A 26,376-nucleotide genomic window follows, 5' to 3' on the forward strand; every position below is an offset into this window, starting at 1 on the left:
AGTACCTGGTCCATAATTAGGAGTGTGTTCAAGCTGATTTCACGACGGAATGAGAATGACTAAGAGAGCGAATGAACCAAACAGAAAGGAAGAGGAGGAATGGGAGGCGGGGGACAGAGGCTCCCCATGGCGGTGAGCGCAGCCTTCTCACATGTGGAAGTGAGCGGTCCAAAGCTCTCCTCCTCCTTGCTGCCTCCCTTCCAAACCTTCAGGGCATCAGTGCAGAGGGCAGGCAGGGGTGGGAGAAGAGAGATGCCAAAACTACAAACGGCAGGGTGCTCTTTGCTAACTCTGCAGGAACAGGAGGGTCAGAGGCTAGTGTGCGTGTGGTCCCCGGTGAGACTGTGCACAAGTTCTTGGTAAAAGACACAGTCGTACCTACGTTTTAGGTGTGATCTTGAGGTCTGAACACTAAGCACCTACTGTGATGTTCTATTTGGAGTTCTGCTCAGTCAGGACAAGTTTCTGGAAGGATCTTTCCCATGTTCTTCTTGGATCACATTCTCCAGCCTCCCCCTGTGGTTGCCCTACAGTAAAACCCACTCCCAGGAGGGAGGTGAGGCACTGTCACCTCACCTGGCAACTAACTGTCCACTTACTTTTTAGCCTCCACAACAAAAGGCTGAAAAGAAACCAAAAAAGACAGGGAAGAACCAGTCAGGAAAGCAGTAAAAAGGACGGCCCCCCCCACCCCATCCTGTGGTCCTCCAGGAAAATTCCGAGCTCCCTCCTGTTCTCATTACCCCTCTTCCTACACAGCCCCTCCCTCCCAAACTGGTGCCAACACTGGGTAAGCAACAGCTGACCTAGAGAGGTGTGGCTGGTGCCAAGAACCACAAGCAGTTTCATTGGGCACGGAGTCTAAAGGAGAAATAGCTCTTTGTTTCATCCACCAGAGAGAACACCACCAACTCCTGCTACAAAAATTCCCACACTCCCCTCTCTGTCAAGGCAGGGAGACATGTCCTCTGGCCCTTCCAAACCCAGACCATCCAGCTGAAGGCAAAAGCTGCTTATCCTACGTGACCTCCGGCAGATGTGGACGGCAGAGCCAGCCACCGTGCCAGCTACCCAGCCCCCCCCAAAGGCTGCCCCTGGCTGAAGTCTGGACTCGTCTCCTGCTTGAAATCTCACACGACCAGGAAAGAGGCTCTATTTTTACCCTCCTCACCCTCACAGACTTCCCTCCAGAGTCTTCACCCTTAGGGAGAAAAAAAAAATAAATCCCCATACTGAGGAAGTGATGACCACACGACAGGGAACGGGTCAGAGCCAAGGGAGGATCCTTAAGTAATTCAAGACAGGGCAGGCATACGCCTCACACTCACAGCCAGAGAGGATGGAGGCCTTCAGGGCTCTTCCTCCACATCGTGGGATTTGAGGCCTGCCCCATGATTTTCAGGCAAACTTTCCATTAACCAAAAAAAGCACTTCATTCTAATGAACCCTGACCCATTTGCTGAAGTAACCTCAGGCACACCCCCACAAGCCTGTGTGCACGCAATCCGTCCATCTGTTATGAGGCAGAAGCCACACACACCTCAACCTTCCCGGGCTCTCAGTAGCTCCTAAGCGAGCAGATTTGGAGCTTTTTCATGTTTATGCACACACTGTAAAAAATGAATGAATGAATGAATGAATGAATGAATGAATGAATGAGCTAATGTTTAAAAAAAAGACAACACTGTGCCTGGGAAGGACTAAAACTAAATTTAATAATGTTAAATCCCAGTTTTCCAAGGGAGAGGGAGAGCCCCACAGATTAGCCCTAACAGTTTCATCTGTAACAAAAACCCTGGGCTGTAACACCGAGGGGAAATTCTGCAGTATCCTGACAAAATGTTTTGAATCATGGGACTATGGGGGTATTTTCATCAGGAGCTGTGCTTCTCACCAAAGGCAGTGGGCAGAAACAATTTCAAAACACTGAGGCTCTCAGCAAAACAAAATTCTGATATCAAAATGAAATTGGATCCTCACCTATTTTGCTACTGTCCTCATAGGGGTCCTTAAAAAACCCTTCTGCTGAGATGGAGCTATTTGGTTGTCTAAGAAAACTCTTGATGGTGTCACACTGACTCACTTTAAGAGAAAATCCCCACCCGAGTCCTTCACCAGAAAGGTCTGACCAACCTGGGTTTGGCAGAATACTTCTGTTCCAATCCCTTCGTAGGACAGTAAGAGTCTTCCCTTCAGCTCCTCTGCACCCTCCCCAAAGTTGTGAAGAGGCATGTGTCAGCCCCCTAGGCTTCCTCCTGCCCAAGCATCCCAGGTGCCCCCTGACCCCTCTGCCTCCCACACTCGCTCTATGACATGCCAGTCTTCTCCCAGAATTCAGGAGTAAGCACGAGCACATTCCTTGAAACTATCCTCTTGTTGAGAGGTTGCTAATTCTTCCTTTCCTCTTTCTCTGGAGTTGAGATTTACTATCACTTGACTTTATAATCTGTATTTTACTAAAAAGCTGTACTGATAATACATAGCTCATAAATTAAATAGAAGTAAAATTATTTTTGTTTTAGGACTTCTGTGTGAATTTCCCATATCCCCCAAGATCACCAAACACCAGACAACTGGAGCAGGAATTCCTTATGTGTTTTCTGTCTCCAACTGGCTGCAAAGTCCTTCAGGGGCAGAGCCAATCACTGAATAAATGTAAAGCAGTTAACTGTAGACAGTATTTTGCCTTAAGTTTCCTTCTGGGTGTATTTTTTTGTTTTAAAAATGAAATACTCTTGGGTATGTTACTATACGGAAGTACCAGCTGGCTGCAATGATTCCGTTCACTCTGACTTCTTTGTCAGCAGTTATTCTACACATTAGGGAGGGAAGGAATTCTCCAAATTCTAGCTGCATAATTTCATGGTCTTCCTCCTCTTCTGGGTGTGGGGTAGGGTAGAGAACCAACTCACCACTCAGGCTCCTGCAGGTCCGACAGCTGAATCAGTCTTGAACAAAGGGCCTCCTATCAATCACCGGTCTCAAAGCCTACAACTGTCCAATCAACAGTAACCATTATGTGGCACAACAGGGCCCAGGGGCATTAGCTATTAACCTTAGCCTGCCATTTCTCCCATTCCAATGCTGGGTGGCAGAGTGCTCCCTAGAGCCCACCCAACGTTTAATGACCCATCAGGAAAAAGCATGACAGGGGCGCCTGGGTGGCTCAGTCGTTGAGCGTCTGCCTTCGGCTCGGGTCATGATCCCGGGGTCCTGGGATTGAGCCCCGCATCGGGCACCCCGCTCTGCGGGAGGCCTGCTTCTCCCTCTTCCACTCCCCCTGCTTGTGTTCCCTCTCTTGCTGCGTCTCTGTCAAATAAATAAATAAAATCTTAAAAAAAAAAAAAAAAGGAAAAAGCATGACATCCACAAGTATTCTCTCTCCTGGTAGGTAAATTTAGAATATTTTGTTCCATAACTTTCATTCTGGCTGACACAGAGGAAAAAAAAAATGTAAGGCTTTTATTGAAACCTATGTGGCAAGACAAAGCCTCAGAAAGCAGACCGCTTAGATTTAAACAAGTACCGCATCAACGAGAGCCGAATCGGAGTTGTCCGCAAAAGGAAGTTGTTCTTTATTCCAGAAATAGCTTTAGAAAGTAACGAGCGTGGTGCTAATTAGAGAGGAGCAGGGCAGGCTTGCCTATCAAAGCACCCACCCTTCCTGGCTGATGCTTGGAAAACAGGGAGGTATTTCTGAATAACCCTTTTAAATGCTATTCGGAGTTGAGCTTTGTACTTCTGTGTAACCACAAGTTGCTGCTCCTAACAGTGTCACCAGGTATCTTAAATAATTGTCCTGGGGAAAAGTGACGCTTTGAGCACCAAAGCAAGAACGGGATTTTCAGTGAGTGCAGTGGGTGGCGGCCTGGTAGGCCGAGGGCGCAGGGAGCCGTCAGGCTGAGTGCACTGGGGTCCCACAGTGCTTGTGCCACAAATCGATGGCCTTGCTCACAATCGCGTCCGAGCTGTCCCGGGGAATCTGTGGACAAGCAAACCAGTCGTTGTGAAACTTCAGTGTGTATAACATTCTCGTCTCCCTCATTCGCCGCACCACAGCACTTACATCCCCATCCGCCCCCCCGCCCCCCCCAAAGGTTCTCACGACTTTTCAGAAGCGATCATGTGAAAGGCTGCGGCCAGGGTCTTTGGTTCACAGGCCACCGGAGGACAGGCTGAAGAGCTCCGCTCAGACTACCCGGCTTTCAAGCCTGCACTGCCCACTGTGTGCCCCCCGGCAGGCTACCTGAGTTCAGATCCCACCTCTAAAAGGGGGCAAATGACAGCCTCTCTTCCTAGGGCCATTTAGGATTATGTGCGAGACTCGGTGAAAAATACTTAGCATGGGCCCTGGCACTGTCAGCCACTAACAGGATGCTGAGGACTCCTGTACTCACCACGCCTTCACGTGGTGCTATTTACTGAGCCGCTATTCAAATGTTAATAGCGGCCAAGTAAAAAAAAGAATAGATTCTGGGTCCAGTGAAATTCATCCCGGCATAAATCTCCTCCAAGTCTCACCTGGTTAAGGGTATTCTAAGATACACAGACATTCATTTAGACCTTTCCCTACATGTACTAAGTATATACTTAAGCACATGATCAAACCCAGCTGGGATTCCGCCAGATAGTAACAGCAATGAAAGGGCTTACAAAAACCCCCACAACATCAGGCTTCCTTTTCCACTAAGAAGGATTACTCGACCTCGCATGACAGATCTCACTCACCTCTTCCTTTTCTCAACAAGCTTCCTGGTGGTCACATCAGGCGATAAGACTCTGGTCTTCATGCACACACTCACGATAACAGTCTCACTCCTCAGACCATCATCCCCCAAAGAGAGGATGCAAACTATAACCCACAGATCAACTTTAAGCTGAATTTTTCCACGGGGAAAAAGTGTTTCTTATAAGGTAAAAATATCAGAGAAAGAATGTAATGCAATAGGAAAATCTGGCTTGCTAAATGGACTTCCTTTCTAGATTCAAAATCAAATTTTAAAAAAAAGCACACTTACATTTTCCAGAAACTTTGTTATCTTCTCTGCACTGTTCAGAGCCATTACTTTTATTTTAAAGGTTAATAAAATTTCCACAGCTACAAAAACTAGGATCTTACAGGATCCACTTACAACTTTATCCCAAACCCTATAAAAAAATCAAGTGATATAATAAAATTATGAGTTTGAAATTTATGTTTAAACATCTCAAATTACAAAATTAAATCAAATTACCCCTTTTAAGTATAAACTTCAGAGAAAAGCAGTAATGAAATAATCATCAGAAAAGCAAAAACACAACAAATCAGCCATTTTGAAACATATTTCACACACAATCAGCACTGGAAGGGAAAAAGGAATGATCACTAAAAAGTACTTGCTCTGTAAGAGATCCACCAGACACCCATTCCCTAATGTTTTGAACCTGACATTTAAGGGAAGGAAAGTCTTAAACCAAAGTTTGGATTTTATTAATATTGTGTAATGCTAATCTAATAATTAAATACTAAGGAATAACAAAAGCAGTATATGAAATGAGATCAATGCAATTTCATTTTCTAGTGGTTCAAATTCCTAAAACTTCTCCAAGAGCTTAAGGAGCTAGGGGGCACCTGGGTGGCTCAGTGGGTTAAGCGTCTAACTTTGGCTCAGGTCACGATTGCAGGGTCCTGGGATCGAGTCCTGCATTGGGCTCCCTGCTCAGCAGAGAGCCTGCTTCTCCCCTCTCCGCCCCCTGCCTGTGCTCTCTCTCGCTATCTCGCTCTCTAATAAATATAATTTTTTTAAAAAGAGCTTAAGGGGCTAGTTATTGATCTGCGACCACTCTAGAAAAACTATTCTGATAATTCCTATACCTCTTAAAGTTGGTGTTACACTCTATGTGCTTAGTCATATACTGTCTTGTGATGTTCTCTGCATGTCACCTTTCTTCCCAACTACCTCATACAGTCTTGGGGAGGGGACAGGACTCTGAAATGCCAGCAACACATGTCTGAAGCAAATGAAAGCTGAGTGTGAGTCTCTGATCTCTGCCCACCTTCAGCCACTTTAAAGATGTCACGATGGAACTAAGAAATAGGAAGATTTCCTCCAGATGAGGATCTCCCACATTTCTGGACAAGAAAAGCCTAGACCTATATAAGCTCCCGGAGATGGTTTCAGATGTGAATAGTGTACAGCATCCAACAGACTGAGGCCTTCAAGTTTTCTAATTGTATATTCTAATATTTCTACCATTAATTTGTATTCATGTGAGGTTAACGTTACTAATATTCCAGCATTTCTAACTGTATAAATAATAAGTAGAATCAAGTTGCTCTGTTGCCTGCCAGAGAAGTTAGCTTCAAATTATGGTATTGTCCTAAAGCAAATTCATACTCTGAAGGACGATCACACTTGAAAAACCAGGATGCTCCTCGGCCTTCAGGCCTTGACCATCTCTGAAAGCGATACTTGCCTCTGTAAACTGGATTCAGGCAAGCACCCTGCGAAGCACCTCTTGAACCAGAGATCATAAGGAAGTCTGGACAGCGCGGAACACGTCTTCAGATGACTCAGCAAACGGCTATCTTCCAGATTCAAGTATTGTTCAAAAGCCTTTGGCTGATGATTAAACAGGAAGGGAGATTACTCATTTCCTGTGACGTAACATTACCCGATCTTACAGCCTGTGATGAATAAGATGAATTGAATGTACATGCTGAATGCAAGTAAGTGCTAGAAAACAAAACTTAAGACTCACCCAAGTCATGGGCGACGCAAAGTTCCCAGGTCAGCCCTAACCAGAGCAACCAGCAATGTGGGACTAAGGGGTTTTCCAGGACGGGACCAGGCAAAACAAAACAGTTGTTCCCCGTAATGTGCCCCAACAGCACTAACAAGGTTCCACAGCCAAAGGCAAAAGTCAACTGTTTGGGGGAACTAAGAAAGGCCCATGACGCTCCCAGGTGCCCTAGAGCCATCAATGATATACTCAGGAAAAAGGGAGAAGGGGAAAGGGTAAGATCAAAGAAACAGAGTGGGACCAAAATGGGGAGAGGGGGTTCAGAAGAATGAGACAAAAAGAGCTGGACGTGAAAAGGGCCCACCGGTCCTAGACCACACCTCTGCCAAGCACTACTGTGCACCACGCCAAAGAGACCCCTACAACAGAGACATCCAGAGGAGACACTCTGTACCCCGCTTGCAGGAGAATTCTCAGGAGGCAGAGAAATAACGTGGGGGGAACAAAGCAACTGGATTCCATCTGGTAGCCTCTCCCACGAAAGGTTAAGCAGCAGTCAACCCTAGGAGCCTGGGCGAGCTAACAAAGCCGGCTCCCAGACCAGCCAAATCCACCTGGCAAGCTGCTGTATTTAGGGTCCACTGGCCAAGAATGGCACTTGGGGGTCAAACCCTGAAGTCTGTATTCCTTATCCAGAAAAACACGACGACATCCCATATCACCTAAGCAAATGCAAATGTTTATTTTACTAAATATCTGCATCTCGCCCAAAGAGCTAATTCATAACCCTTACAATGTTTGCTAGAGCCAAACCCTATGCTACATACAGGGAATAGAGTAAATGACATAATGACATAATGTCCCTGCCTTCAGGGAGCGTACAATCTGCTTGAGACAAACATATAGGGGCGCCTGGGTGGCTCAGTCATTAAGCGTCTGCCTTCGGCTCAGGTCATGACCTCAGGGTCCTGGGATCGAGCCCCACATCGGGCTCCCTGCTCAGTGGGAAGTTTGCTTCTCCCTCTCCCACTCCTCCCTGCTTGTGTTCCTGCTCTCTCTGTCAAATAAATAAATAAAATCTTAAAAAAAGAGAGAGAGACAAACATGTAATAAAGCTATCATGGGGTAAGCACAGGATGCTGGACACATCGAGGTGGGAATCCAAACCCAGGCTTTACAAGTCACCTTTTCCCAGAGAGGTGACATCTGAGCTGGCTTACAAAGAATGACGGGAACTAACCAGGCAAAGAGAGGCCCACATATTAGTATCGGGCCCAGTTTTCTCCTCTTTCAGGGGATCTCTAATTTTTTCTGTTTAACCAAATTCCTAGACCTTCTCAAGAACACTACACACAGCTCCCCCAAACAGGAGTCTTCTCCAAAGTACAAGTTGTCAAAGGGCTCTTGTCCTCACCTTTCACCTCTAAAACCCTCTCTAGAATTTTGGGTAGTTCTGCCAATGGAATGTTTTTTCACAAACTGACATGGGTGAACACACACATACACATATTTATATATTATGTCTCATAGCAAAGAAAATCTCATCCAAAAGTCAGTACAAATAACAAATAAGATACAGATGAGTGAAAATTTTGAACTATTTATTGCCTCTTCCCTTACCATACTGTAAACTCAGTGAGGGCAGGGACTATATCTACTCTGTTCACTGCTAGTTCTCCAGTACCTAGAACACTACTCAGCATAGTAAGCACTCAATATATAATCATTGAGTGAGTATCATGAATTAAATGAAATGTTAATCAACATCTTGATAATCACTCAATGTACGTCTTCCTGCCAGTCTTAAATTTTTCTAAATCTTTTTTCCTAATATGTTCATTATAAGAAATCTCAAAAATACAGTAAAGAATAAAGAAGGATATAAAGATCCCTTAAACTCACACTACCCAAAGATAACTACTGGTAATATATAGGTTGTATAGCACCCAATTGTTTTCCGGTATACATTACACACACTTTTATTAGTTGGCCTCATACTGAATACACAATTTAGTATCTTACTCTTTGCACTCAACATATTGTGGGCATTTTCCCAGGTTAATAAACAACCTTAAAGGGTGAATATCCCTAAATAAAGAGAGCTTCTAAAAACAGAGAAGAAAAAGCCAAAATCTCCAAAGAAAAAAATGCAAATGACCCTCACCCATAAGAAAGATGCTCAACCTTGGTATTTAAAACAACAACAACAACAACAACAAACAAAACTACACTAAGGTATCATCTCTAGTAATCACACGACTGGGTATTTAGCCAACCAAAAAATATAAAAACACTAATTCAAGGAGATACATGCACCCCAATGTTTACTACAGCATTATCTACAATAACCCAAACTATGGAAACAGCCCAAGTGTTCACCAACAGATGAATGGATAAAGAAGATGTGGAATATATACACAATGGAATATTACTCAGCCATAAAAAAAGAATGAAATCTTGCATTTGCAATGACGTGGATGGAGCTAGAGGGTATGATGTTAAGTGAAATAGGTCAGAGAAAGGCCAATACCATATGATCTCAGTCATATGTGGAATTTAAGAAACAAAACAGATGTGGGGCGCCTGGGTGGCTCAGCTGGTTAAGTGTGTGCCTTTGGCTCAGGTCATGATCCCAGGGTCCTGGAATCGAGCCCCACATCGGGCTCTCTGCTCAATGGGCAGCCTGCTTCTCCCTCTGCAGCTTCCCCTGCTTGTGCTCTCCATCAAATAAATAAATAAAATCTTAAAAAAAAAAAGAACCAAAACAGATGAACATAGGGGAAAGGAAAAAGAGAGGGAGGCAAACCAAGAAACAGAATCTTAACTCCAGAGAACTGATAGTTCCCAGAGGGGAGGTGGTGGGTGGGTGAAATAGGCAATAGAGATTAAGAGTACACTTAACATGAGGAGACTGAGTAACATACAGAATTGTTGAATCACTATACTGTACACCTGAAACTAATACAACACTGTATGTGAACTATACTAGAATTAAAATTTTTAAAAATCAATGAAAAAGGGCGCCTGGGTGGCTCAGTTGGTTAAGCGACTGCCTTCAGCTCAGGTCATGATCCTGGAGTCCCGGGATCGAGTCCCGCATCGGGCTCCCTGCTCGGCAGGGAGTCTGCTTCTCCCTCTGGCCCTCCCCTCTCTCATGCTCTATCTCATTCTCTCTCTCAAATAAATAAATAAAATCTTTAAAAAAAAAAAAAAATCAATGAAAAAACTCTCACCCTTAAAAAAAAAGCTATACTGAGGTATCATCTATCTCTCACCTATCTGACTGGCAAAAATGACACACCATGTTGGCAAGGGATACTGTAGGGAAACACATTCATTCTCATTCACTGGTCATGAGGATGAGGTCTATGAAGGAGAATTTGGAACTATCTAGCAAAATAACATATGCCCTTACCCTTTGATCCAGTCAACCTATTTCTAGGAAACATATCCCCCAAATATACTGGTAAATAAATGAAAAGGTATATGCACAAAACTATTTATCCGTAACACCGCATATAACAACAAAAGACTAGAAACATCCTAAGTGGCCAAAAGAGGACAGGTCAGATAAACCAAAGTATATACACAGAGTGGAGTAGAAAGAGTGGAAAGTAGAAAGAGTGGAAAGAGATTAACCAGAGAGGCCGGCCAGGTCACACAATGAAGCTGTGAAAAGGAATAAGGAATGTCTCTATATACAGCTGACCCTTGAACAACATGAGTTTGAACTACGTGGGTCCACTGATATGTAAATGTGTTTTAATAAATGCACATGCACATTATAAATGTATATTTTCTTCCTTATGATTTTCTTAATAACATTTTTTCTCTAGGTTCCTTTATTGTAAGAATAGAGTCTATAATACATGTAACATACAAAATATGTAATATGTGTTAATAGACTGTTCACGTTCTTGGTAAGGCTTCCAGTCAACAGTAGGCTACAGTAGTTAAGTTTCTAGGGAGTCAAAAGTTATACATGATTTTCAACTGTGTGGGGGCTTAGCATCCCTAACTTCAGCATTGTTCAAGGGCCAACTGTATTACTTATGGCATGATTTCTAGCATATATCAGGTGAAAACAGCAGGGTAGAGGAAAATGTGTATCACGTGCTACTACTAAATCTAAGAAAGATAGTGAATATAAATACATATGTATATACACTTTTTTTTTTAGTGGAAAGAGATAATATTTACATTGCCTGAAAGTTTTAGTATACAGCAAATGGTAGATGAGATTATATTTTACTGCTAAACTTTTAGGTTATTTCCAGTATTTCCATGACCCTCAAATTCTTACTTTATAAAGAAAAGAAAACGTACCTCATCAACAGAAGGCAAAACCTGACCAAAAAAAAAGACTTAACCACTCTGAGAGGAATTTATATTGAACTTAGGAAGAGGCTGTTAATAGTGTTTATTTAAAAAACAAAATAAACAAAATAACCTCTCTTTAGGATAGCTTTTAAAAAGCAGAGCAATGGCAATGAAAGTTAGTTCACTTACTTTACTGATTAAACACATTTAAGCCTGAGATGGCTTAAGGACGGTCTGCTCTGGAAAGAGATTAACCAGAGAGGCCGGGCAGGTCACACACTGAGGTTGGATTCTATTTTCCTTGCCAAAGACAGGCCTCGTCAAAGAGCAACATTTCCTAAAGCTTCGTAAGGAGAGGAGACGCTGTGATGTAACCCTATCAATCAGAATATTATGACATAATAACTGTGTCATCACCAGATACAGTCTCATCTTCTTGTCATGTCAAAAACCCATCACTGCCCATCACATATACATTTCCCTAGGATGATAAAACAAGCTATGCTTTGTGATAACCAAATTTAGTTGGTAAAACCACAAAAATTTGAAAATGAGAGACAAGATTATAAAAAATCTACTTTAACAAGAAGCTAGGAAGAAGAGATCCACTAACCATAGTAATAAAAATTTTATGGGAAACTGAGCACAGCTTAAAGAGAAAAGATCACGTAAATCAGTAAGTCAAATAGCAACACAAAGGATATTTAACTTTTCTTACACATTCTGAAGAACTTGAAAAAAAAACTTCGTAACTATTTAAAACTATGTGCTAAGTACTATAATGTACATATTAAAACAAATCTCTTTTTTGAAGATGAAATTAAGGTTTAGTGGGCATTTAGTATCTTGCTGATTCAAAACTCATTTCTAAAAAGAAACTGGAGTTCAAGCAAAGCCAAGGCACTTTTGAAACAGAACAACAACATGAAGGAAGTTTCCCTACCAGCTACCAAAACATACGAGGGAGCTATATTGAATAAATCATATGGTATTGGCCGAGGAACAGACAAATAGCTTGATGGGGGAAAAAACCCAGAAAGAGATACAAAAACATACAGAAATCTAGTATATGATAAAGGTGGCATTTCAAATCTGTGAAAAAAAGAATGAACCGACAGATAGCATTAAGTGGTAGGTAGTTCTACTGCTTACTAACTGTGTGACCTTGGGCAAGTTACTTAACTGCTCTGTGCTTCAGTTTCCTCATCTATAAAAACAGAGAGGTGTGCTAAAATTAAGTTTTCATGAACAAAGTAAACTGCCTGGCATGAAGCACGAGCTTAACAACTATCAAACCGAAAGGGGAAGAGGAGGCTGACTGAAGGTTTACTGTAGTTAACAACAAAGAAACAAGGTCAAACCTGTGTTGATAACCAATCACAAACACAAATCCCTCACAAATTAAAGGACTCAATTTTAAAATGTTTCAATATAGAGGCACCTGGGTGACTCAGTCAGTTAAGCCTTTGACTCTTGATTTCAGCTCAGGTCATTATCTCAATGGTCATGAGATTGAGCTCAGCATCGGGCTCCATGCTGGGCGCTGGAGCCTGCTTAAGATGCTCTCTCTCCCTCTGCCCCTCCCACCCCACCCCCACTCCTGCTTGCTTGAGCGCACTCTCTCCCTCTAAAAAAATATTAAAATATTTAAATATTTTTTAAAAGTTAAAGTTTTTTAAAAATCTGTTTTTTAATCTTGGAGTTAGAAAGGGTTTCCTAAATAAGATACAAAAAGCAAAATACTGACATACCCGATTATATCAAAACTTTAAAAATCTCTATACGACAGGGAGAAAAGATTGTGAACATATGTAACGCAGGATTAATATCCTGACTATATCAATAACTCTTACAAATAAAAAAGAAAGTTGCAAACAAAATAGAGAGGTGGACAAATACAAATGACCAATAAGCATATGCAAAGCTGCTCAGCTTCACCAGAAAATGAGAATATGTAAATTAAAATGAGATACCATTTTCACTATCAGATTAACAAAAATTTAAGAAACTGATACTATCAGGTATTGGCAATGGAGTGGAAAACAGAAAATCTTATCTGCTGGGGGAAGCAAAATCGGTATGCCTTCCGGGTGAGCAGCCTGGCAATTAAAAACTTTGAGTACATTTCTCTTTCAACCTAGCAATCCCCTTACAGGGACCTGTCCTACAGAAACACTCACATATGTAGAAAGGCTCATGTAGAAGGGCATGCGGACTGTCAACATGGAACTGTTATATTAAAACACGGCAAAATTCTTAACACGAAATAATATGAACACATTTTTAAGAGAAAAAAAAGTGGTTCTAAATGAGTAGCTCTCAACCCTAGCCACACTTCAGAATCACCTGAAGCTTTTAAAAAAAGATAGAATTCTGGGCCCCACCCACCCCCAGAGATTCTGACTTAATGGGTCTGGGTGGAGGAAAGGCACTGATAATTTTTTAAAAGCTCCCAGGTGGTTCTAATAGGAAGTCAGGGCTGAACACTACTGATCTGCACTGACTTGGAAAGCGCTCCAAGACGTCAAGTTTAAAAAAAAATTGTAGAGGGGCGCCCGGGTGGCTCAGCCTCAGCCGTTAAGCATCTGCCTTCGGCTCAGGTCATGATCCCAGGGTCCTGGGATCGAGCCCCACATCGGGCTCCCTGCTCAGCGGGAAGCCTGCTTCTCCCTCTCCCTCTCCCCCTGCTGTGTTCCCTCTCTCACTGTGTCTCTGTCAAATAAATAAAATCTTTAAAAAAAAAAAATTGTAGAGCCATTTGAACAATATCATAATATTTACGTGTTTTTTGAAGTTATATATATAAAAAATAAATCATTATATGCATGTGTGTGCGCATAGATGGGCGTGTGTACATATGTATATATACGTGGATGTGGATGGATTCCATCCAACCTAATGTACATAAAACAGTCTAGGATATACACCCAGCTAATGACAGTGTTTACTTCTTAGAAAGTGGGGGATGAGGACGTACAGATATATACGAATACTGGATTCATCCAGATTAATACTTCAAGAATATACTTGTGTTATCAAAAATAAAGAATTCGTTAAACATAAACTAGCAAAATGCTACAGAATTTACTTCAATACTAAATAAGAAAGGCTAATTAAATCATAGTATAATCTGGATCTCTTGATTTAATTAAGCAAGTAACATTATGCTTCCATCGCCATGCTTGTTTTCACTGAAATCAACTAAGTGGATTAAATTTTAAAATTCTGAAAATCAAATTTACATAACTGAAATCTATAAAACACCCTTGTAACAGTGCTCTACAAAGCTAAAGGGTCTTCTCGCCAACTGCCCTGATGACTGCAGTTAGCACAGGGATCCTCAGGGCTCCATCGACTTCCATCAGCGCCCCTCATCTGGCCCTGAAACCACGATCTCAGTTACTGCTTTCAACAGAATTTCCAAATGAAACAACTCAATGATTTAAGAAAAGAGACATTCATTTTTAAAGGAGAGAAACAAAGGGAAAAGACTAGAAAAACAGGATGGGAAAGAACCCCCACTGGCTTATGCGGAGGGAGCAAGTGTGGTGCCACTCTCTGGACTCCCGAGTGAGCGCACCGCAGCCGGCCAGGAGGCTGCCCCGCTCAGGGCCATTCACCTCTCCTTCCTCACTAACAGAATCCTAGCTTAACAGATCACAACGGTGGCTGGCTAAAACCAAACCAAACCACATTTCCCAGCCTCTGCTGCAGACAGAGGCGGCCAGGTGCCATAGTCCTGCCACTAAAAGATATGAGGAAGGAGAGTCTGGCCAAGGGAGACAGACTGAACTGGCTGCTCCTTCTACTCCTTCACTTTTGACTTCACCCTTCCTTCCTACCTGCCTAGAACACAGAGGTCGCGGCTGTCGCTCCAGCATCCAGCTGTGAGCAGGAGAGGGAGGATCACCCCTAACAATGCTGGACCGAGAGGGCAGGAGCCCAGGGCCCCGCAGATATGGTGGCATTCTGGCAGCAGCTCTGGCCTGCCTCACCTCTAGACTTCTGGTTATGTGAGAGGAAAAAATAAAGCTTCAGGTAGTTGGGCTTTCCGCTATATGCAGCCAAATTCAAACCTTAACTCATCCAGAGAGGCAATTCTAGATAAAGCCAGTAGATCCTAGACCAGGATAAGGAACAGAAAAGAGCAGGGGTTGCCAACTACAGCGTGCGGCAGGCCAAATCCAGCCTCGACCGTTCTTTCATGCACTGTCAATGGCCGCTTGGGTGCAACAGGAGCTGAGCTGAGTGTTGGCAAGAGAGACACAGAGACACAGAGACCATCTGGCCCACCACCCTGGAAATATTTACTACTTGATCTTTTACGGAAAACATCTGTTGGCTCCTACTATAGAGGGTCCGCTCATAATTGTAGCAGCACGAGGAAGTAAGGCTATTTCCCCAGTACCACTGCTCACCCCTACCCCCGCAAGAGCCAAAAAAGCACCCCTTACCAGCTGGGGTAAAAACTCCCGGTACTTATTATTTAATTGGTTCACAAAGCATCGGATGATCCAGTAACAGTCGACACTATCCTCTACCATCTCTTCCACGGCTTTGGCAATGGCAAGAAATACTTCATCTTCTGGCTCCTGAAAGATTAATAATAAATCCCTGGTAAAGGGAGGGAGCCAGCGGAAGAGAGGAATACAGATTTCTCTCATAAAAATGAAACCTTACCCCCTAACTTTTGAAGAGGCTGCATTAATAAATCAAAGTGCAACCAAAAAGCACACAGTCCACCACTAAAGAGAAGACCAGGGCAGAGATATGAGCAGGTAACCAAAGAAATCTATTATGTATCAGTGGTGCTTACGACTGTCCAGGTTTCGGACTGAGCACTCAGAGATTTTTCTACCTTTTAACATTTAAGGTCATCAAAGAAAACATAAATCATAAGCAAAGTGCTAACTCTCTCCACCCAAAAGTATTCCCAGGGCTAGAAGAGAATTTCTTTCAAAAGTATGTGATAAACACCACAAATAACTGGAGACGTTTGTTAACAGTAATTTGCAAAAGTTCAAGGACTCCAAAAGGACTAATAAAGCATCTTCTTAAAAAAAATAAAGCATTTTCTTTATTTCAAAGCATTCATACATATCTTTAGAATTTTGTCCTAAGCACCTAATAAGTTAAAATGTCCCTAGAATCATAATTTTAGGAATCAGAAGAACGGCATTTCTCAAACCTTGTGTCAATACTCAGAATATGAATATAAACCTTCAAGTAAATTTCAACAAAGTAATCTTATAAAAACTAGAAACTCCTGAAAATCTATTCTGTTTTCAAACACCATATCTCACACAAAATTACATTTTCAGGAGCACCTAGGTGGCTCCCTCAGTTAAGCACCCAACTCTTGATTTCGGCTCAGGTCATGATCTCAGGGTCACAGGATCGAGTCCCACATCGGGTGTGGAGCCTGCTTGGGATTCTCTCCCTCTGCCCCTCCCCCAGCTCATGCACATGTGCACATGCACACATGCTCTCTCTTTAAAAAAAAAAAAATTATTTTCATCTAGGATTTAACAGCCAAAGGACTTTAGTGTAAAAAAAGAAACTAAAAAGTATCTCTCAAATCCCTTAAAAGCCCCAAGTTAAATCAAAATTCCTAATTTAAAAAAGCATTTCATTTTAGGCCTCCTTTCAACTTCTTAATATTCTATAAAATGGCCAAGAGTAACAGAATCACAGTAGGAAACAAACTGAGGGTTGCTGGAGGGGAGGGGAGCCAGGGGATGGGGTAATTGGGTACTGGCTATTAAAGGAGGGCATTTGATGTAATGAGCACTGGGTGTTATATGCAACTGATAAATCACTGAATTCTACCCCTGAAGCCAATAATACATTAGATGTTAATTAAATTAAATTCAAATAAAAATAAAAAAAAAGTAACAATCACAAAAAATAAATTTTTCTAAACATTAATTAACGTATCAGAGGATGAGAGAGAAGGAAGAAAAGGGAAAGACAGTCTCCTTTCTCGGACTCCCACCCCTTACTGGGCACTGTGCTGGGTGCTCCTGAACGTGGCATCTCACTGGCTCTAGGAGAGCCTGAGGGGTAGGGAAGAGGACCAATGTCCTTGAGTATGTTCCCAGCCCTGTGTCGAGTGCTGTCACACCCTCTAGTACATGGTAACACGAATGAGGCTGAGTGGGGCTTGATGACTGGGGAGATGTGCGGTGGCAGAGCCAAAACCAACACCTTGATGGTGTGTCTGCCCAAGACTACAGCGAAGGTGTCTGGGCTTGGAGTACGGGCAAGCTAAGGAGGGATGAGGTGAAAACCATAACCTATCATTTAGATTTCTTGAACTAATAGATAATCTAACCTGATTTAATACATAATTTAAGAACTTGCAGAGTACTACCAACTTTGCTCTGCCAGAGATAAGCAAAATTTACAGAAGTTTGTTAAGATGGGGCGCCTGGATGGCTCAGTCATTAAGTGTCTGCCTTTGGCTCAGGTCATGATACCAGGATCCTAGGATCAAGCCCCGTATTGGGCTCCCTGCTCAGCGGGAAGCCTGCTACTCCCTCTCCCACTCCCCCTGCTTGTGTTCCTACTCTCACTCTGTCAGATAAATAAATAAAATCTTAAAAAAAAAAAAAGGTTTGTTAAGACTTCCAATTATTTTCAGGGCCATTCTCTCTTGATAAACTTAATACAAGTGGACAACCTCAGGTCTGTCCATGGGAGCCACATCATTCACTTCAAAAGAAAGAACAAGTCAAAACTCAAAGTGCTATGTGGGTAGGTTGCAAACTGCAATAAAAAAATAAGTTTCGGGGTGCATGGGTAGCTCAGTCGGTTAAGCATCTGCCTTCGGCTCAGGTCATGATCCGGGGTCCTGGGATCGAGCCCCACATTGGGCTCCCTGCTGAGTGGGGAGTCTGCTTCTCCTTCTGCCCGCCCCCTCAGCTCATTCTCTCTCTAAGTCTTTTTTTTTTTTTTTTTAAGATTTTTATTTATTTATTTGACAGAGAGAGACACAGTGAGAGAGGGAACACAAGCAGGGGGGGTGGGAGAGGGAGAAGCAGGCTTCCCACGAGCAGGGTGCCCGATGCGGGGCTCGATCCCAGGACCCCGGGATCATGACCTGAGCCGAAGGCAGACGCTTAACAACTGAGCCACCCAGGCGCCCCTCTCTCAAAGTCTTTTTAAAAAAAAAAGTTTTATAGAATAGCACAGCTTGCAGGCAAATCCTGATTTTGAGCAATCACTGTTTTAGCCACACACACAAAAAGTTAAAATGCCTAAAATGAACTTCCAATTGCATTAAAATAAGCCAAAGCCAAGAGCTATAATCATTCCTTTACCTGAACTTTCCCTCTTTCCCCTTTATGAACAACAAGCAGTCCAAGCAACTGGAGTTAAAGGTTTGTCAAAGACGGAAGTTTAAAAACAGGCTGGGGCCTGTGGGGCTGAGGCCGAGGAGGGTCAAAGTGAAGGAGGGCGAGGGCCAAGAGGTAGCTGGCACTACCGCTTCCAACCAGAGGAATGAGCAAAGAAGTAACTGTACTAAGGGGAGGCTTTTCATATTTGCCCCTGTCAGACAGGAAGCTGCACACACAGAAGGGTGAAGGCAAGAAGAACTGGTGGTGCTGGGCTGGGATCAGAGGCGTCAGCGTGAACTGAGCCTTTTTCACATTCAGAGATAAAGAGACATATAAACATACACAGGTGTGTGTATGTGTGTACGGGACTTTATGTATTTATAGAACATATATGTATTTCCTAGCTCTGCCGACTGACAGGCCCTAGAAGCAACATCACGCCGGAAACAACAAGCACATCTAGTGCTCCCTTCTTAGTTTCTAAATACCACACACTGTTCAAAACAGAAATGGCTGATTTTAGGACTGGGGTAGAAAAAGTACAAGAGGGGCTTGGAGTATCTTTATGTGCCAGAAAGTAAGGAAATGCTCAATGATGGAACTTGTCATAAAGACACAGAGGAGAGCCACTGAATGTTTCTAAAGTGGGGCGCCTGGGTGGCTCAGTCAGTTAAGCATCTGCCTTTGGCTCAGGTCATGGTCCCAGGGTCCTGGGATCGAGTCCCGCATGGGGCTCCCTGCTCAGCGGGGAGCCTGCTTCTCCCTCTACCTCCTGCTCCCCCTGCTTGTGTGTGCGAGCTCTCTCAAATAAAATCTTAAAAAAAAAAAAAAGTTTCTAAGGCAAAATATGATGCAAAGGCCAGCAAGACAGGACAGTCTAGAGTTGAACCAAGCATCAAGCATCAAACTAAAGTACCACTAACCAGTGGAAAGGAGGGACTTCGAGGCAACTTCCCAGACTCCAGCTGATACATGCGGAGATAGATTTCAACCTGAGGTGTGGCATCGCTGACAAAGCGAACAACTTCCAGGGCATGAAGGACATCACAGTACTGCTCCTTGTGATACATCATCACCTGGGCATGGGATTCGTGGTGCGGAGGCAGGATCCCTATACAGAGACCAAGAGGAAAAAAAGAATGGGCAAAATACGGAGACATAGACCCAGATCCCTCTATTACAGAGAACCAAGTGAGAAGCTGCGGCACGATTAGACCGGAATCACACACGTATTTAGTTACCACACAGATTCTGTTTTACAAATTCTCTCTATAAAACAGTCTTAAATTTTAAGTACTATCAGTATTTGAAGGCCAACTGCATCAATGATATTTAAGAGAAATATGATAAGGGCATCATAAAGCCCCTGAATAAGTGTGCCACCTAAACAACATAATAACCACATCAATTATCATAATGATTTCATTCAATTTATGACTGTCGGCCTAGGGCTCCCCCCAGCTCCTACAGACGTATCTCCAGGTTTTGCACTTGGTCCCTGCTATGGACTGAATTGTTTCCCCCCAAAATTCATATCCTAAAGCCCAACCCCAATGTACCTATAAGTGGAGATAGGACTAATAAGGAGTGATTAAGGTTAAATGAGGTTGTAATCCAACAAAGCTGGTGCCCTTCTAAGAAAAGGAAGCCATCCCAGAGTTTGCCGTCTCTCTCTACCACGTGGGGACAGAGTGGGAAGGTGAGCATCTACACGCCAAGAAGGGAGGCCTACAGCACCAACAACCAAACCAGCCAACACCTTGATCCCGGACTTCTCAGCCTCCAGAACCGTGAGGATATAAACCGTTGTTTAAGCTGCCCGGTCCATGGTATTTAGTGAAGGCTGCCCGAGCTAACAATACAGGCCTCTCATCTCAGAGCCACCAACAACTCATCAAATCCTTCTCTTCCCCAACAGGCAAACTTGCTCACAAAGTGGCCTAGCTTCAGGACCACAGAAATCTCTAATTTTCGCTGATGAGGCCACCTTACATTACATTTTGATGCCATTTTATGCTCATTAACCCCTTTAGACATGTCTACCTGTGAGGCTTTGGGGCAAAAACCTATCTTTTTTTTTTCTTTTACAAATGGCATGGAAAAAGCCTAGTGGAAAGAGCACTGGACAGGCTTTCAGTCTAGTCCCAGGTCTGATAACACCAGGACTCTCACAAATCTCTCTCTCTGGAAACTTGTTTCCTCAGCTGTCAGAGGTGGGAAATGGGATGGATAAGCATCTCACCAAACGTTCTTTGTACAACTAGCCCCAAAAGTCCACATGAGAACACATGTACCAAGGGTCAAATAGATTTACAAAACGGTGATAATGAATTTTCAAGGCTCTAAATTCTGCTATTAAAAAAAAAAACATCTTAGGGGTGCCTGGGTGGCTCAGTCGGTTGAACGTCCGACTCTTGATTTCTGCTCAGGTCATGATCTCAGGGTCCTGGGATTGAGCCCCACATCAGGCTCTATGTTCAGCGCAGAGTCTAGTTGGAATACTCACTCTCCCTCCCTCCTTCCCCCTGCACGCTCTCTCTCTCAAATGAATAAATAAAATCTTGAAAACCTTATTTATTCCAGCCTCATTAAATTTAACAAGACCATACAGGAACATGGATTCTGGAGTCAAAGTTCCTGGGTTTGAACTCTAGCTCTAAAATTAACTGGCTGGATGACAGTCAGCGACTTAGTTTTCCTATGCCTTAGCTTCTCCATCTGAAAAATGAGACTAATAATACCTATCTCAGAGTTATTGTAATGATTAAAGAATGAATATACATAAAGTGCCTAGGAAGTATACAGCACGTACTAAGCTAGTGTAAGTGTTAGCTATACATTTGACTAAGGATCACTCTTTGGTATAAAAAAACACAGATCCAGTATTCTAAAGAATATTCTGGGAAACAAAAGTTGGATGAGCTCGAAAGACTTTAGCTAACGCGATGCCATGTTAACATTAGAACCTAACTCAGCTAAATGTTCTTTGTCCCGACATAAAGCTTTACCTACCTTAGCTTTGGGGTTCTGTGCCAGGCTTCTGGAAAAGTCAAGGGAATACACTAAAATGTCCTCCAAATCTGGGCTAATAAGGACTAAACAGCTGTAATTCAACCTTCTTCATACTACCAGGGGCAGCACGGTGCTTCCCATGTGAAGCCTCAAACTAAGAGCTAGTTCTAAAAAGCTTCTTTCCGGTATTTACCGAAATCTATCAGGAAGCAGGCCTGACGAGGTCCCTGAGTAATCAACACCTGTGCTTGGAAGCGTTAGCTTGTCCCCTACACAGCATGGCAGTTCCAAATCTCCAGCATCTTTACCACAAAACAACAAGAAAGACTTACCTGATAAAGACAAGTGGGAAAAACAGAGGTGATGAACGAGTCTTGGCACTCACGAAGTGTCACAGAGTACCACGAATCCACTGGTATTATTAACTCATAAGACACATAGTATTTCCCAGCAGAAATAGTATCAGCATTACTGCCTAAAAGACATCCCTGGAAGGCTTTTTTTTGATGGCTACCGGAAACACCAAGATTGAAGAAAAAAATGCTCAGGGAAAAACTACAATAGTTGATACTTGCTCTCTAGACGTTACCTGGATGGTGGCCCACCAGAAACCCAAGTGCACAAAGACTGCCAGGACGTACAACAAAAAAAGGCATCATACAGTGCTTTCTAGGATGGGTTGTATTCCCCCTCTGCCTCCACATTACATAATCAGACTTAGGACTGCAGATTTCTCAAGTCCTGAAAACACAGTACATTTTGGAAAGAAAATGGGCTCTACCAACCTAAGCTCAAATCCTAGCTCAGCCACTTACAGACTCCAGGCCTTAGGTAAGTGATTTAGCCTGCGGTTTTTGTCCCCATCTGTAAAACCGGGATATTAATACCTACCTCACTGGAGAATTCTGGGCTTACTCTCATTTTTTTTTTAAAGAAAGAAAGAAAAGGAGAATGGTAATGGATGGATGTTATATGCATCAGCAGGCTCAGCAGTCATAGAAAAAAAAATCTCGGCTCAGATGGGATGCTGCCAGTCACTTGTGGAACCTAATACACTTTTTCTTCCACAGAAACTGAGCAGGTTCCTTTCTCCTTCTCCTTCAGCCACTCATCACTGAAATGTACCAATTTGTGCTTTTAGGAAGTAAAAACTCTTCCTTTTTTTTTTTTAAGATTTTATTTATTTATTTGACAGAGAGAGAGAGAAAGCACAAGTAGGCAGAGAGGCAGGCAGAGGGAGAGGGAGAAGCAGGCTCTCCACTGAGCAGGGAGCCCGATGCGGGGCTCAATCCCAGGACTCCGGGATCACGACCCGAGCTGAAGGCAGCTGCTCAACCGACTGAGCCACCCAGGCGCCCCAAAACTCTTCCATTTCTTTCTGAGAGAGCACTCATCAGGAAGTTAGAACTCTGCAGCTGGGAATCACAGAGGTAACAAATTGAGAGCTACGACCTCAGAGTTAGTTTAGCTCAATAGCCTCATTTTACAGGTGCAAAAACTGAGGCCTAGCAGGGTCTTCCTCAGGGTTACCCAGGTGATGGTAAAGCCCAGACCACTTCTTTCTCCAATACGATGCTCTTCCCACACCCAGTTTCAGGAACACACATTACTTTCTCTTCTGTCATGACTAAACTGACACTCTTAGAGTCATATGTAATGTACTGCTACTGAAGTCACCTTCTTAAACAAACGCTTTCACAGTGAGCAGTAATTCAGTCTCCTGAGTAGACCCGATATGCAGTAAAGGGCCTAAAAAAATCCTTTTTCTGACTGATAAGATGACGAATATCCCCTCATTCAACACTTTTGAAGATAAACCTTCCAACCGTTGGGTCTCATACCTAGAAGCACCTTCCACACCAGCGCACGGTACATGGACGGGAGAGGGAATCTCTGACTAAAAGTACAAAGTTTCTCAATATCTAGAGGAAGGAAGAAAAAAAAAAAAAACCAGTTAGAAGCTTTTTACGCTGATCATGTGAAAGCGCATTTCATTTTTAAAAAATTAAAGTAGAGTAACATTTCTTCAGAAGAATTCTACTCCCGTCAGTAAATCTAGGAAAGGCAATGCTGGTCTGATTTCTAGCCCAGGTGTTCCATCAACTAGCTGTTTAAAAACAATCAGTGCCTCATGGCACAGGTGATACATTTTGCATATACTACCACATTCCCTACAACATAGCAGTAGGTACTGTCTATAGGACTTATTTCATTTAATCCATACTGCAAACTTGTTGGGTGCAGCAATTGGGGTGCATGGGTGGCTCAGCCGGTTAAGCGTCCGATTCTTTATTTTAGCTTAGGTTGGGATCTCAGCGTTGTGGGATCAAGCCCTGCATCGGGCTCCCTGCTCAGCGGGCAGTCTGCTTCTCCCTCTCCCTCTCCCCCTCCTCCTCACTCATGCTCTCTCTCTCAAATAAATAAAGATTTCTCTTTTTTAAAAAAAATGCAGAAACTGAAGCTCCAAGTAATTAAGTGACTTGATTAAGTTAGTACAGCTAGTGAGTGGCATGGTCAGCCCTCAAATCTCTACATTTTCCAATAAACCACACTCAACTGTCCTGGACCTCAGATCCCCCTACTTGTCAAATAAGAGTAATTCCAGACAGGGCGCCTGGGTGGCTCAGTTGGTTAAGCGACTACCTTCGGCTCAGGTCATGATCCTGGAGTCCCGGGATCGAGTCCCGCATCGGGTCCCTGCTCAGCGGGGAGTCTGCTTCTCCCTCTGACCCTCCCCACTCTCATGCTCTATCTCATTCTCTCTCTCAAATAAATAAATAAAATCTTTAAAAAAAAAAGAATAATTCCAGACATACTTAAAAAACACAGACTGTCTAGTGAGGATCAAAGATCAGGTGGGAAATGGTTTTGAAATTTTAAAAGCACTCTACACATATAAAGAACTATTCTTCCCTATGGTTCAGTTTATTTTATTCTAATCAAAAGAACAGACCTTATTACTACAAAGAAACTAAAATATCAAGGTATAATGTAGTCTCAGTATTTCTACAGAAGAAAAATCATGGCCAAGAGTTACTGTGAATTTACCCAAAAGCTAGTAACACCTCTGAAAACTGAGAAAAGGAAATATATGGGAAACATGAGAAAAAACATCACTGACTTCTTGAGACCTTTCAAAGACATCTGACTTGGCCTTGGCAAAATATTAACTTGAAAAATCCATAACTTCTCCCAAAATACACTGTTCACCTGTCATCCTATCACTAAAAAAATACAGCAGGTAACAAATACTTCTGAATGTCTTTTAAGATAGCATTTCTTTCAGGACAGCTGGGATGATTACAACCCAATAACTTTAATTTAGCTTGTAAAACTCACCCAGCCGGTCATCTTTTAGGAGAATTTCCAATGACTTCTTTTCTTCAACTCCACGAAACCCCACTTTCTCATAATATACTGAACGGAAGTTTCTCTGAGAGTCCTCAGTCATGTTTCATTCTTGGAGGAGAGAGAAAGAGCAGGAAGGGGGAAAGAGTGTGCTTAAAAACAAAGAATGAAGAATTGGGAATTTTTCCAATGATTTTCTGCAACTTCCCCCAAGAATTCGATATTCTAAAATAAGCTGGCTGCCCTTGCGTAGGACTCAACATTAAGTATCTCCTTTTAAACAACTAACACCACCTCACTTATGTTCCTTGGCCTAAAACCAAGACATAAAACTAAAGTCCTCTGAGCTGCTAAAACAGATTTTGCAAGGTGCAGGCACTAGGGTTCCTACTTAGGGGAGTTCCTAGTCATTGCACACGTTCAAAGAAAAAAATTAGTGAAATATGAAGATACAAGATGTCATGCAAAAGGGGTTACCAAACCGTATCCACTAGGATTCCTTTCGTTCTATAAATACTATGCATTTAAAAAATTAGACTATATTATAAAATATTGGCAATGAGTTATCTTTAGGTAAGTAGGATTCCGGGTGATTTAAATCTTTCTTTTGCTTAGCCATATTTTTGAATGGACATTTTGTAAAATGAAAAACGAAGCTGTAAAGTAAAAAGCCACAAGTTTGCAATTACCAAAATTCAGAGCCCACCACAGATTAACAGCACTAAATCGTAAACCAGAAGAGGGGCAGGAGCCTAGCCTGTTGACAAGTGATGCCACAAAGCTGGGGACAGAAGAACGACTCAAAATCTGGCATCAGAATTCAAAAAGTTCAGTGGTCTCGGGGTCTTTCACAATAAACGTTCATAAGACTGACAGCCAGTCATCGGGAAAAGGTCAAATTGGGTTGGCATTTTAAGAATAAAATGGATGTAACACATTTTTCAGGAAGTACTGGCACTGCCTGACCCAAATGCTTAAAACGTCGATGCAAAAGAAAAAAATACATATATACATAAACATATGTTTTAGAAACCTGAGGCTTTAGAAATCCTGAGAAGTTTCAGACAGCCACGGTCTTATTGAAAAGATACGCTCTGAGCCCCTTCAGTCACAGGAAAGAGGAGGAATCGTTTAAAATGAGAAATCCTAAAGGGTTCTGAGCTTTGGGGACCAATTAAAAAAAAAAATTCCAAAGCACTAAAACGCTCAATGAGTTCGGGGATTCATTCAAAAACAGCATCCAAACAGCTGCAGGGTGATGCGGTGCCCGTGGCCTAAAAACGCCATTCTCGGATTGCACTACAGCAGCAAACAAGTCCTGGAGGAAATACGGTAAAGTGACACTCCGGCCCCTGAGCGTCCACTTCAGGAAATGCAAACACACCCCGGTCCGAGACCCCGGGTCCCGTTCTCCCTATTATGCTTCACCTCTAGTAGTGGAAACCACACCCGGGTGGAGACTAAGTGGTCCGGGGGAGGCAGCGGAAACCAGGCCCAGCGCGCTGACCGGCCGGCGGGCGACGTTAGGCCGCCGAGGACACGGACGCGCCCCTCGGGGGAGGGAGGAGGCCACACACCTGCACCGGGGAAGCCAGCGACCCGTAGCCGCCGCCGCCGCCGCCGCCGTCGCCGC

At 43.0% G+C, this 26,376-nt stretch overlaps 1 protein-coding gene across 3 annotated transcripts; it reads right to left on the reverse strand.

Annotated features, from left to right (window-relative positions):
- Positions 1 to 3,446: 3,446 nt before the first annotated feature.
- On the reverse strand, positions 3,447 to 26,376 carry LOC117997420 (TBC1 domain family member 7). 3 transcript variants are annotated; one of them, XM_034985693.1, is made up of 8 exons: positions 26,321 to 26,376; positions 24,735 to 24,854; positions 23,237 to 23,317; positions 19,307 to 19,494; positions 15,498 to 15,635; positions 6,457 to 6,602; positions 5,019 to 5,148; positions 3,447 to 3,982 (listed from the first exon to the last, which is right to left on the reverse strand). In XM_034985693.1, the coding sequence occupies exons 2-8, from the start codon at positions 24,844 to 24,846 to the stop codon at positions 3,896 to 3,898; spliced, it is 882 nt and encodes a 293-aa protein (XP_034841584.1). In that variant the 5' UTR covers positions 24,847 to 24,854; positions 26,321 to 26,376; the 3' UTR covers positions 3,447 to 3,895. The 3 variants fall into 3 exon arrangements, with proteins under 3 accessions (XP_034841584.1, XP_034841585.1, XP_034841586.1); XM_034985694.1 differs by lacking the exon at positions 26,321 to 26,376 and adding an exon at positions 26,172 to 26,292; XM_034985695.1 differs by lacking the exon at positions 15,498 to 15,635.

Source organism: Mirounga leonina, unplaced genomic scaffold, assembly GCF_011800145.1.
Source record: "Mirounga leonina isolate KUSES-001 unplaced genomic scaffold, KU_Mleo_1.0 Mir_366, whole genome shotgun sequence".
Lineage (NCBI taxonomy): Eukaryota > Metazoa > Chordata > Mammalia > Carnivora > Phocidae > Mirounga > Mirounga leonina.